General features: G+C 42.9%; 1 protein-coding gene across 5 annotated transcripts in view; it reads left to right on the top strand.

The window, feature by feature from the left end:
* The window catches only part of ETV6 (ETS variant transcription factor 6), a 144,955-nt gene extending 131,126 nt beyond the window's left edge, over window positions 1–13,829 (top strand). For all 5 annotated transcript variants that reach the window (XM_040564374.1, XM_040564365.1, XM_040564399.1 and 2 more), the window contains 3 exons: window positions 6,913–7,055; window positions 9,845–9,945; window positions 13,367–13,829. In XM_040564374.1, coding sequence (XP_040420308.1) covers window positions 6,913–7,055; window positions 9,845–9,945; window positions 13,367–13,472 — 350 coding nt within the window. In that variant the 3' untranslated portion in view covers window positions 13,473–13,829. The remainder of the gene's footprint in view (window positions 1–6,912; window positions 7,056–9,844; window positions 9,946–13,366) is intronic.
* Window positions 13,830–14,120: the final 291 nt, after the last annotated feature.

Below are 14,120 nucleotides of genomic sequence, written 5' to 3'. Positions count from 1 at the left end.
GACCAGTTCCTAGGGCCTAACTTATACTCTTGGGGGGAAATGATGTCTATACTAAGTATGTTGTTTACAGTGGAAGAAAGGGGAGTGATCAGGAGGAGAGCTGCTATACAAGAATGGGAAAGAGCTTGTCCTCCGGGACCAGGGGTAGTACTGGCAAAGCAGGGGTGCCTACTTGCCGATCCTGGCTGGAGTGGTGATAGTGCGCAGCACAGGGGTCATGTGGGAGACTTGGGGTCAGGGTGGGGGAGTGCTCGGGGGTGAGTCCCGGGGGCTCCTGAAAGTTCATTTCGTGGTTGAAGCCTGGTCAGATACATGGGGGGGTGGGGGGTGGGGGGGTGCGGGGCTCCAGAGGTTGGGAGGATGTAGTGAACAGTCACTGGGGGCCCTCCTGCAGGAGGCCCTGAAGGTGAAGGTGTATGTCAGGAGGGGAGATGAGAAGGAAGAGCAGAGAGCGAAACTAGTGGTCTTCAGAGGGCACCAGGTAGTGAGGTAGAGGATTGGAGAAAGAGGAAGAAAATCTTCAGGGGGAGTCAGGGCCAGGATGGAAAGGAGAGGAAGAGAGATGAAGGAATGGCAGGCAAGGAGAGCTACCAGTGTTGCAGCCAGAATCCTACCAGGGGCAGGCTTTGATAAGATGTTTTAATGTGGCCAGGCTGGCCACTTCAAATATGAATATCCAGAGTGGAAGAAGGAGGAGAGAAGAAAAATGGGATGAAATATGGTATACTGATACGTTGTTTTAGCATCCTGGAGGGAAAAAGGTATGGAATTAAGTTGGCCCCTGACTGAGCCTTTGGTGAAAGTACAGGCTGGAGAAAGATAAAAAGAAGTGTTAATAAGGGTTATTGAAGGTGTTAAAGGTGTGGTATGTAGTGTTTGACAGAGCTGTTTGAAGTTGAATGAGCAGGGAAAGAGGATGTAGGCATTATCTAAATAACAGTCTAGAAGTTTTGGTATATTTGCTGTTGTGGTGTTTGGTCAGTTTCCCAAGTATCGGGGGGAGGACAGCCTGCTCCACCAGGGACCTTTCCACAGGCCGCAGGGGGGCTTCGGCTCAGGCACCTGGAGCACCTCCTCCCCCTCCTTCTGCACTGACTTTGGTGTCTGCGGGGAGGTTTCTCTCTCCTCGCTCTCCCAGCTGCTGTTGAGCAGCAGGTTATTGTTTGTTTGTTTGTTTTCATTTTCGTGGATGTGCTCTCACAGAGGCACAGACTGTGTTGCTCATGGGTCGTCTTTGGGCAGTGGTGGGCCCCTTTGGGGCCGGATGAAATTGTCCCTTATCTGCCACGGGGCAGCTTCTGGATTCTTCTCACAGGGACTGCCACTGCAGCCCCCCAGAACCTTGCCATTGAACCCAATACACTGGGGCAGCTAGGTCATTACTGGCCTGTAAAGTATCAGGGATTAAGTTAACTAATGAAACCCTAAAAGTGATGGGGGTAGAAGGGGCTGGGATAACAGTGCCACTTCTCACAGAATCATCACAGACTTACAGAATCATCTAGGTTGGAAGAGACCTCCAAGATCATTAGTCCAACCTCTGACCTAACACTAACAAGTCCTCCACTAAACCGTATCACTAAGCTCTACATCTAAACGTCTTTTAAAGACCTCCAGGGATGGTGACTCAACCACTTCCCTGGGCAGCCTATTCCAATGCCTAACAACCCTTTTGGTAAAGAAGTTCTTCCTAATATCCAACCTAAACCTCCCTTGGCGCAACTTTAGCCCATTCCCCCTCGATCTGTCACCAGGCACATGGGAGAATAGGGGATACCAAGCTGAGACTAGAGGATAAAATGATCACTGGGCAATTATTGTATGTACCCAAGGCTGGGACTAACTTCTTGGGAAGGCATTTGATGATGAAATTGGGCATTCAAATAGTAAAGTGTTAGACTGGAATAACAGTGCTATTAATGGAGTGCTCTCAGGCCCTGAGAGCAAAGATATTTTCACCTCTGACTGGAAAGACCCTGAAATGGGCGCAGCAACAATACAGATGGACAGTTTTACCTCAGGGGTTTACAGGGCCACCGATTTATTTGGGCAAGTTCTAGAACAGATTTTGGAGCATTTCCAACCTCACGGGGAGGTGTTACTGTTACAATATGTGGATGACCTTTTATTGTCAGGACAGGAGAAAACAGTTGTGAAGGAAACTACTAATAAGCTATTCAACTTTCTGGGAAAGCAGGGCTTGGGAGTATTGAAAAATAAATTACAATATGTAGAAAGAGAAGTCAGGTATTTAAGGCATCTAATGTCTGAGGGAAAACAGAGAATAAATCCAGAGAGGATTCAGGGAATTGTTGAAAAATAAGAAAGAACTAAAAAGTTTTAAGAGAAAGATTTTTTTAAGGAATCAGGAGCCACAAAGTCTGAATGAAAATGGATACTCCCTGATGGGAGAGAAATGCTGAATAAAGCACCAATGAGGCAGATATTAATCGTTTTACATCAAGAGAGTCATTGGGAGGTGCAAGCAATGTGTGATGTGCTAAGAAAGTATGTCTGTGTAGGAATATACACTTTATTGAAGCAAATATGCAGAGGATGTACCATATGTCAAAAGGTAAATAAAAAGGTCATCTGTAACACACCTAGAGGGGGACAGGAGCCAGGAATTCGACCTTTCCAAAGTATACAGGTAGACTTTACTGAGTTACCTAAAGCAGGGAGACTTAAGTACTTGTTTGTCCTAATTGACCACGTGACTGGATGGGTGTAAGCTTTCCCCTTGGTATCTGCCACTGCAAACACGGTCACTAAGGTATCACTGGAGCAAATAGTCCCTAGATATGGGATAGTTGAAAAGATTGATTCAGATCAAGGAAGTCATTTCACTTCACAAGTACTGCAAGGGTTAATGCAGGCCTTAGAGATTAAGTGGGATTTTTACACCCCCTGGCACCCCTTCTCTTCCGGGAAGGTAAAGCGAATGAACCAGACATTAAAGAAGCAATTAACTAAATTAGTGTTAGAAACCCAACTTCTTCGGGGAAAATGCTTACCTTTAGCACTCCTCCAGGTTCAAACAGCACCAAGAAAGGATATAGGAATTTCACCGTATGAGATGCTGTTCGGATTACCCCATCTGGGCAGAAGGGATGAGATACCACAGTTCGAAACAAGAGAGTTTTCTTAAGAACTGTATTCTGGGGTTGTCCTCTTTGTCATCTCTCAGGACCCGTGGGTTGTTGGCTCAACCCCCCCACCCCCACCCCCCATCAACCAGGAAATTGGGTCCTGATTTGGACCTGGAAAGAGTCAAAACTCTGGCCTGAATGGGAAGGACTATTTCAAGTACTACTAACCACTGAAGCAGGCGTAAAAACTGCAGAAAAAGGTTGGACTCACTATACTCGAGTTAAAGCATCCATCGACCCTAGTACCTGGGAAGATGTTTCTACAGAAGACTTGTTGAAAGTTAAAATCAAAAAGAAAAATCTCATAATAGACTCTGAGCAAGATAAAAGCTTACAATTGTAAACTAACCTTTTATTTTCACAGGTAACTAATGAGTGTGATTTGTGATTGAGAGAAAGGACTGGCCTATAGTGAATTGAAGTGCTCCCAAGGGGGGTTTGTTATAGTAGTAGTGTACATCTTATTCTTTGTATTGATAATTATTTGGAAACCTAAGGTTTAAAAATAATGACAGGGAAAAATCAACTATTAATTTTGTTTCTAGTGATTGTAGGCCTCAGAGAAGGCCTTGGTTAATTGGCAACTTGGAAAAGGTATGACCAGATAATAGTAAGACGGGATACCCCATAAAAATATGGGTGAATGTGACAGAGGGTTATGTACCACAATCTGTCATGTTTGATGCTTGTGAGGTGTTAGCTTGTGGAGATTTAAATGCCCGATGACAATTGAGCAGAGAGAACAAATATCTCTGTCCTGAACCTAAGACTAGCAGGATGTTTGAAGGACCCCCTTGCCCAAGATGGACTAATGTATGGTGGACGACCATTCATAAAGGGTGGTCGCATACACCCATGTCAGCTGTTGACTTCATGAGGTTAGAAAAATAAAAATAAAATAATTTAAAAAAAGAACATATTTAAAGGAACCGTTCAGCCCAATTGTCAGCATCTACAATGTAATCCAATAACTATAACAATTAAGCTGATTACATTACTAACCATACTTATGGTCTTGAAGCAGATGTAACTGGGAGAGACCCAATAGCCAGGTTGAAAATAGCTAAATGGAAACGATCCTGTATTGCCACCAAAGATAGGGAGAAACTCAAGGAGAGAACAGGAGGCCCTCTTCGAAATGCAGCAGTTGTCACAGTTAAAGAAATAAAAGATCTTAGGCAAACATTTGGGATTGAAACAAGGTATGGGGATGTGAATGCCTGGATAGAATGGGTCAAATATACTGTCCAGAGTCTCAACCATAGCAATTGCTATGCTTGTGCCTCAGGATGACCGATTGCCCAGATAGTGCCCTGCCCATTGAGGTGGACCAAGGATTCCCAGGGGATGCGATGTATGATTGCATTGTACCAAGAAAAGACTGCCTGGGGAAATGAGGCCTGTAAGTCTCTCTCTGTGCTGTTCCCTTCCTTGCGTGATAGCAATATCAGGATTCCCCCTGTATTCTCTACAGCTATAGGTAGCCATACAGCTTGCCTCTCACGGCAGGGTGTGAGTGCTACCTGGCATCTGGGAGAATTTGCCTTGTGCACGAGGACCTTGAATGTTACCAAGGACTTGATGGGAAACTACTCAAGACTTGAGACCCTCAGGGCAGATCTCTGGTGGTACTGTGGAGGGAAGATCTTACGGTCCACCCTACCATCTAATTGGGGAGGCAGTTTTGCACTTGTTCAATTAGCTATACACTTAACCCTGGCATTTGAAAGAGAAACATCACAAATACCCAGAAGAAGTAAAAGAAACTTAGGAGTATCATTCGATGATGGAGTGTACATAGATTCTATTGGGGTGCCTAGAGGAGTTCCTGATTAACATAAAGCCAGGAATCAAATTGCTGCAGGGTTTGAGTCACTGTTCTGGTGGGTAACAATCAATAAGAATGAGGATTGGATTAATTATATTTATTATAATCAACAGAGATTCATAAGTCATACAGGGGATGCGATAAGAGGAATCGCTGAACAACTAGATGCCACCAGCAAAATGGCTTGGGGAAACAGAATAGCATCAGATATGATGCTCGCAGAGAAAGGAGGTGTGTGCGTGATGCAACAGTTGTTGCACTTTTATCCCCAACAATACTGTCCTGGATGGCACAGTAACTAGAGCATTGCAAGGGCTTAGCACCCTTGCCAATGAATTGGCAGAAAACTCGGGAACAGACACTTCCATCAGTGGATGGTTGGAATCTTGGTTTGGTAAATGGAAAGGGATGGTAATGTCCATATTTACATCCTTGATCGTAGTAGCAGGAGTTTTGACAGCCATCGGTTGTTGCATTATGCCCTGCGTAGGAGGACTAATCCAGTGGTTAATTGAAACTGCACTATTGAAACAATTGACCATGGAGCCACCACCTTACTCAGATAAGATGATGATATTGAGGAGATGGAAAGCAAAGAAAGTGAAGAAGAGGAAGATACCTACCAAATTACACCTTAGAGAAAAGTCTTGCAAAAATCAACAATTTATAAAGAAGAAAAGGGGGAATTGTGGGAAAAAAAATGTTGTTTTTGCACAGAGTTACATTGCTTAGAGGGAAGGAATGTGGTATTGAGATATGCTTGCAGTGATAAGAAAGCTTAACAGACAACCTTGTAAAATGCAGAGAACCAGAATCCTTAGAGCAATTAGGTGGAAATCACTGTGTAAGAAACATTACCACCTCAAAGAGTATAAAAGTCAAAAGAAATTTGACTTATAACAGGCCAGCAACTGAAAGCCATGTATTGTTTGTGAAGCACCGGATGGATTGTGAACCTGGATAACCCAGTCAATGGGGAAAAAGTGGAGGGTCCCGGTCGTCGAAAAAAAAAAAAAAGTATATAAACTGTGTTATGGAACTAGTAGGTGCGCTTCTGCTTGTGGGACGACCACCATTGCAATCGCGAATAAAAATGCTACTTCAGTGAGATCCTCTCCCTATGTTACTGGCTACAGAGTGTTTCTCACAACACACATTGCAAGCAGGAAGTAGGAGCAGCTCAGCTCTTGGCTTCCGCCGTCTCAAGAGACTGCCATGAAACTGAAAAACACTAAAGTAAAACCTAAGTATCTGTTAGACCTTTAATTAGAGACCTAAGGAGTGTTTGCCAAGAGGAAATTTGAATTCAATTATCCAAATAGAAAGTATTTAACCTCTTAGTAGCACTCAAGTAATTATAATACTTGTGGTTTTTTTTGTTTGTTTGTTTGTTTTTGTTTTTTCCAGGAACCTTAAAAAATAAAAAGCAAATTCAAAAATGGCAGAAGGTGTCTGTTTTATGTAATTTCTAACAGTGAAACCCTATGTTACAAAGGAAATTATAGCATTGTCCGTGCCTCAGACCCCTTGAGCTGGCACAGAATGGGGCAACTTCAGGTAGGGAGAGCAGGATGCAGGATTCTTGATTTCCACCCTGAAACAGCCTGCAACATTATCAGGGCTAACTGTGATGGTTTTATGTGTGTCAGTACAACAGTAAACACAACAAAGATCAGTTGGTCATTTCACACAGCTTGTAATTTGATAAAGATGCTCAGTCAGTGTCAGGAGGACCAGGACACATCAGAAGAGACTATGTATATTCCAGTACATTTTGCAAATATTAGTCAATACCAACCAGGTCATTTGCATTTCAGATTGCAGTAGCAGTTTCAGCCGTGTTCCCCACTGTGCTTTCACTATAAATCCACCCTGAAGTTCCCAGAATTAATTCCAAAGAAAATCATCAATACTTTCTTTCTTCTCTCTTCACAGACTGTAGGTTGCTTTGGGATTATGTTTATCAGCTGCTTTCTGACAGCCGGTACGAAAATTTCATCCGATGGGAAGATAAGGAATCCAAAATATTTCGGATAGTGGATCCCAACGGGCTGGCCCGGCTGTGGGGAAACCACAAGGTAAGGGAGCAATGCATTTTTCCTCCTACAGCACATCACCTTTCGTAACATCACAAGATTTACTTATAAACAGGGGAGAAAGGAAGGGAAGCGTGTGCATATAAACTACTCCTGGAAGGTCGTAATCTTTCATTGTACGTATATTAGAAATATAAAGCATCCGGCCTCAAACACTAAAGCTTACTCTTCACATGAAGAACCTGTTGGTTTGGTTTAAAGGCATTTAGTTATAAACACTTCTAATTATAAAATTACAAGGAACATAAGAATTAACGGTCCTTCTCTCTCAAGCCAAATCATTTATTCCTGAAACCTGATGCTAAGGATGTTCTGGTAAGATGTGGTCTACAAAGAGTTGTGTACTACACCTCAGCAGAAGCTTCCTTTCTGTTCAGATTTCACAAAAGGAGAGACTGCTGCCCTGTGACAGACATCAAATGCTGTAGGATTATGTATTTCCGTGTAAGATGTTGCTCTTCTTTGTTCACTGGAAAGCAGTTACTGATATTTGCAGTATGGGGCTGAGTGTGTACACATATATCTATATGAGTACAGATACATACTCATATCTATATGTGTATATACATACAAGTATAGACATATTGAGTGTATGAGTAGTCAACATAGATTTACATAGATTTACCTGACCAACCTGTACAACAAAATGACTAGCTTGGTGGATGCAGGGAGAACAGTAGATATTGGTTATCTTGACTTAAGAAAGGCTTTTGAGGCTGTCTCTCCTGTAATGTCAGACAAACTAATGAAATATGGACAAGACAAGAATACAGTGAAATAGACTGAAAACTCTGAACTGCTAGGCTGATAGGCTTGTGATCAACAGCACAAAGTCCATTCACTAGTGGTATTATCCCAGGGATTGATTCTGGGGCCATTACTATTTAACATGTTCATTAATGACCTGGATGATGGGACAGAATGCACCCTCAGCAAGTTTTCAGATGATACAAAACTGGAAGGAGTGGTTGATACTCCACAGGGTTGTGCTGCCTTGCAGAGAGACCTGGACATTGTGCAGAAACGTGTTAATAGGAATCTCATAAAACCTAACAAGGGGAACTGCAGAGTTCCACACCTGGGGAGGAATGACCCTAGGTGTGGAACATTTTTACTAGGAAGGTGATCAGACACTGGAATGGGTTGCTCAGAGAGAGACAGGAGTCTCCATTCTTGGAGATTCTTGGAGATGTTCAAAGCTAGACTGAACACAGACCTGAGCAACCCATTCTAGTTGTCCCTGCTTTGAGTAGAGAGATAGGACTAAATGATCTCCAGAGGTGCCTTACAACTTTAACCATACTGTTATTCTGTGTATGAGCATACATCTTGATACGGTCAAGATATTCTTGTGTGACATGACTTAAATCTCTCCTAGAGGTTTTGGGCTGCAGCACTGGGAATGGGATGAAGAGTTCTGTGAAGAGTAATACTGCCCTTGCCTCACCTACATGCTGATAATTAGGCCTTGTGTTTCTCATGTTGGCTGTCTGAAACTGAAGCTACTTCAAACCCTTAGTCACTTGGGACACACAGTAGTGGCCTTTTAGCATATAAGAAATGGAAAAAACACAAAAACTATTTCAGCGGGCTTCCCATTGAGCAAGGTCTAGATTTTTCAAAGAAAACATTGTCATTGTTAGTGTTTAATTATCACAGGAGCTCTTCGTACAGCTTCCCTTAGAAGAGGAGTAGAGGTCAGGGCAAGCAATGGAGGTCTGTTACTAGGGGCCGTTTTGGACAGGCAGATCAGTCTCATTTAATAAAGGCATGTCAATGCTATAGACTTCTGCCTGATCTTGGATTGACAGAGCTGTGCCAAGCCAAACTCTTAACATGAAGGCTCACAGAGCAAAAACATGCTTCTTCTAGTTTGGCTTGTTTTGCCTATGGCAAGGCGGCTTCTTAATACTCATGCAAACATGGTTTTGCCAGTGTAGTTCCCTCTCTGCTGGAGTTTCTTTGCCTGCATGGTAACCAGTGATTCTTGTACCAGAAAAATGGTCTTCATGCAGACATAGCCTGAGGGACTGATCCTGTTATCCCAACCCAGTCAAGTACTGTGATGGCTGGCCCCACGCAGCTCTGCCTATGCCCATCACTGTTGCCTTGTGACACTCGGCTGAAGCGGGGTCGTGCCTCAGTCACTCTGCAGTGCTCTGGCTGTGGGGTCAGCAGTTCCCATAATGAAGGGGAGGCTCTGTCACAGAGGCACGTATACAACCTAATGGACCATTTGATTTACACCCCTATAATGAGAGGAGAAACAGGCTCTCAATCTCCACAGTGCTCAGTAAGCATCAACTAGTTAATGGAGAGGATTCCCAGAGGAACAGTGCTCTTAGCAGGGATTGCTGACAAATGCAGTCTATTAGCCACTGTTCTTATGCTTTTACAAAAGGTGGTTTCATTAAGAACAGGCCTGTCACATCTCATGTGGCATGAGCATCTCCATCTAATATCTCCTCTTGTGGTTGCTGAAGCCTTTTGTTATGTGTGATCCAAGAAACTATAGAAAAACCTCAGTTGGAATTTTTGGTAGACATTCTAGCTTAAATTGCACTGTATGAAAAGAGACCCATAAAATTTTCCTGATGAGGGCTGGAGGGGCAGGATGGGCCTGCAAACAGCAGAATAATGGAACGTGTAATTTCTTGTACTGGCTTGGATATTTTAGCTACCTGTGATAGCTCTGCAATTCCTTTGGGGGCTTAGGAAGGTTTTCATGAATCATCTTAACACATTTTTCCCTTTTCTTTTGAAAAATACAGAACAGAACAAATATGACTTATGAGAAAATGTCCAGAGCCCTACGCCACTACTACAAACTAAATATTATCCGGAAGGAGCCAGGACAAAGGCTTTTGTTCAGGTAATTTTTTCTTTTCTTTGCCATTCCTTTCTACAGACAATTAGTTTTTGAAGATGGAAGACGGAATTCTGTGTGTGATACTTCATTGCCACGGCTCTAACATCATTGCCAATGGGCACGCATTTGTAAAAGCTGTCTAGACCAGTGCTTCCCAGCTTTCAAGACAACTGCACCAATTTAGAAAAATACAAGCCTGCTTCAGTGATCAGTGGAGTCAGTAGTAATCTTTTCACTCACTTCAAGCAGGCTGTGCCATTTTTTAAGACCTTAGCTAAATGATCTGTGATCTCAGCCAAACTCCTGGAAAATCCAGTCCATGTTCAACGCTTACAGACACAGCTGCTGGTGAACGCTAATCAGGAATCTGGCATTTCCTCGAGAGCACCAACGTCGCAGAAGAGAAGTGCTGATGAACTTGTCTTTGGCAGCAGTGCCTTCAAGGAAGAGAGGGACCTGCAAGAGCTGTTCATAAAACATCAGATAGGATGATACAACTGAGAATTTAGGCAATACGACTCTGAACAGTGTAAAGCAGAGGGTTAATGAATGAACTTGAGTGCAACTGGCAGAACCACTGAGTGTGAGCACTCCAGTTCTCTGCAGGCAGGATCAGGGAATCCTAGTGTATAAGTCTGACCCACAGAGTGCTGAACTCAGGCCAAAGGCTGCTTTGGATCTGGTCTGGATTACTGGTCTTGATCCAGTAATGTTCTTGGAAATGATATCAATAGGAAGGCAGTCTTGGAGTTTGTTTTCTTAAATGTCTAACAGAACTGCATTAGCACTCAGACTACCTACAGCTGAAGAGGTTTCTGTGGAATGTCTTGTTGATACCATTTTAGAAAGAGACTTAAGACAGAGAAAGGATAATGAAGGGAAGAAGGAATCACAGGCAAAATCAACTGTGTTATTTTAATTTTTTTTGGCAGAAAGTTAAAGTTGATCCATAAGCAACAGTGCAAAAGGAGCCTGGGTTTTTGCGGCCTTGTGTGAAGATTGCATTTCCCAGGGGAATTCTGTGATGCTGAATAATGCCTGTGCTTATCTTGGAGCTTTTCCTTTGGTGGGAGCACAAACAAAACAGGAGTCCATCTCTCCTCAACCAGGCTGCCTATTTTCTCAGAACTGTAGAAACTTAATACCCTTGGAGACCTCAGTTCCTCGGTCAGATTTGCCCAGAATTGACCAACAGATTCAAAGGTCACCAGGCAGCAAAAAACATGAGTGTACAAACCTCATTTCCTTTGGAAACTGGGGGGGAGGGAACAAAGCATTTTTTGCACAATTCCCAATAAGAACTTATTGATGTTGTTTTCTTAGACCTATTTATATCTGAAGAGAAAAAGAAGAACAGCTGCAGAAAATCAAGCCATTAATGTGCCTTTCTTGGCCATTTCTCGCAATCACAGAAAAAAATAGGAAATGTGACTTTATAAGCAACATGCAGGCAGTTGTCATCTGCAGATATCTGTACAGAGCTTTAAGTTTAATGGAGTCAGAGAAGGTCTTCTAATAAATGGGCAGAATGCCTTCTGCAACAAAAGAGGTCATAGATACTGTTTCTTCGTTGGCAGGTAGTTCTGGTCTGGTTGATTTTTGGTTTTGGTTTGTTTGTTTGTTAGGGTTTTTGTTTTGTTTCGATTTTGTTGTTGTTTTTGGTTGGTTGGTTTTTCTTTTCAATTTATTCAAATGCTATTACAAATACTTTGAGTTCCATGACGTGACTTAAAACACAGACCGGAAAGAATTCCCAAAGTAATACTGTACAGTTCTTATCAGCCTATCTTCCACGTGACTTAGGAAGCAGAACAGACAGAAGGTAGGGGGACAGTGGTATTGTTCCATTTTGATTTCATCTTCACTCAGGATCAACAGGACAAGCACAGGGTTTAAATCAGGGCATGGTCTGGCCTGTAGGCTTTGGTGAGTTTTCACTGGATAGCCAGGGACTGATTCACCACTTCTGTATGCTAGTTTTTGAGCACCGTAACACCATTTATATCAGCAGAGTTCTTCCAGCATGCAAATAGGAGTGACACAGAAGTGAGTCATAGCTGATTTCTTTTTCATAAATGCATATGTGCACATGATTTCCAAAATTAGAAGGGGTGGCAAAAGGTTAGTTCCAGGCAGTGCTACGCATTTGCTGAGAGGCCCTGGATATTTCAAACTGAAAGCCCTAAACTTTATAACCTCAGAGTCAGAAGAGGAGGCAAATCTTGCCCATTAGCTTCAGCAGTGATTTTTCTGGGTCACTGATAGTAATGAGGCTCCTGTCAGTTGGTTTTGTTTTCACCGGGGCCAGGATACTGAGCATATCATCAACCTAAGTAAAATTCCTCTGATTAACACATTTTGTACTGCTGAATGTTAGCCAGTACATAATTAATGAAAAAATACAACATTTTGTAACACTTCCAGCATAAACATGTCCTATTCTGATTTTTCCAGAAGTACTTACAAGTTAGGAAAGTGGTTTGTGTTTAAACTAGGATTTCATCCTTCCTGTGCCATTTTCTCTTCCTGCGCCATTAAATCCAGAAAGAAAAAGCAGAGCTCTTCTGTGCTGTCCGTATGCAGTGGTACACAAAAGCACCCTGGCAAAGATCAAGACTGCAGATCTGATCTGCAGGCTGGTGGATGTCCTTTCCCATTTCCTACTGCTGCCATGCCTCCCCAGAGGCAGTTTCTGTTTCTAGCCCCCTGCAGACTTACTGCATCAAGACATTAGTGCTGGGAGCTGTGGCATTTATTTACAGAGGACACTGCTACGTTGCAATTACACTTCGCTACAGTCACACCGGAAGATATTGTCTTTGTGCACAGTTCCCTTTTCCCAGTTAAAGCTTAGCCCAAAAGCTTTTTCTCTCAGGGCTTTTTTCATTTCCCAGAGCTTGTTCTGACTTGGTCCTTGGCTTTTTCCAGACCTGCTCTTTTGGTGTTTCATATTCATCTTCACTCACCTGCACACAAGCTGGCAGAAATGAGTAGCCTTCTGCCTCTCCATGCCTTGCAAGTGATTTGCTTTGAAATATGCTTACAATAAAGATCACTTACATTTCTGTCACCAGACTCCATAAATGAGTGGACATGTGGCATACTGTCATCTTACATGGCAACAGCAAACAATATGAGGAAAAAGAAGTAAATATCATTCTTTGGAAAAGACTGTGGGTTTTGTTTCAGATTTGGACTTTAGAAAAAGGGAGCAGGAGAAAATGCTTGTGATTTTTCTTACTTCATTTCCATGTATGGGGATTAAAGATACCAGTAGGCTGGGGAAAAGCTGGGAAATACCAAGTCATACCAGAGGATACAGCAAAGATGATTCTGGGGAGCTGTAGAGGTCAGGGGACTCAGCATCTTGATGAGGAGAAAGGCTGAGACCGCTGGGAAATTAACTTGTTTCTCTGTTTTGCAGGTTCATGAAGACCCCAGATGAGATTATGAGTGGCAGAACAGACCGCCTCGAGCACCTTGAGTCCCAGGAACTGGATGAACAAACATACCAAGAAGATGAGTGCTGAAGGGAACTGGTGCACCGCCTCTGTGTGTCCACGGGAGAAACATCTGCCTGGATGGCTGGCACAGTTTGGGAGGGGAAGCAACAACACAGAAGCAGTACTTGCGGTCTCCACTTAGCTTGAAGACCATGCAGGACCTGAAGCACCTTAACAAAACAAACTAACAGGCAGAAGTGGTGCTGGCAGAAAAGTAAAGGGGAGAAAGCCTGGACTTATGCACTACTTCACTGTTCCTACAGAGTCTCCCTTGAGTTCTTTCTTTCTTTTTGGTTTCATTTTTTTTGTTTGTTGGTTTTTTTTTTTTTGGATTTGTTTTTTTTTCCCCCCTAATAAACATGCAGTTTGATTTTCCTTATCTCACATAGGACAAGACATCAGGTTATGCTTTTTTTTTGGGAAGGCTTTCCTATGGAAATAGAGCACTCTTATTTTCTGTGCAAGTCTCATGATGTAACACTGCATAAAACAATAGCAACACAGGAGGGATTTGCTCAAGGGTTCCAGTTTGCTTGGATCAATGCGACTGGGAAATGTGTTGAAGCTACCAAAAGAATTTACCACACACGTCTGTCAAATGAAGAGGAGTCACCCTTCATGTATTGGCTGGGATAGCATTCCAGCGTAGTTTGGGCTCATGAGTCCTGCAAGTGG

The sequence above is a fragment of the Cygnus olor genome, chromosome 1 (assembly GCF_009769625.2).
Source record: "Cygnus olor isolate bCygOlo1 chromosome 1, bCygOlo1.pri.v2, whole genome shotgun sequence".
Lineage (NCBI taxonomy): Eukaryota > Metazoa > Chordata > Aves > Anseriformes > Anatidae > Cygnus > Cygnus olor.
This window is presented reverse-complemented; position numbering and strand designations above follow the sequence as displayed.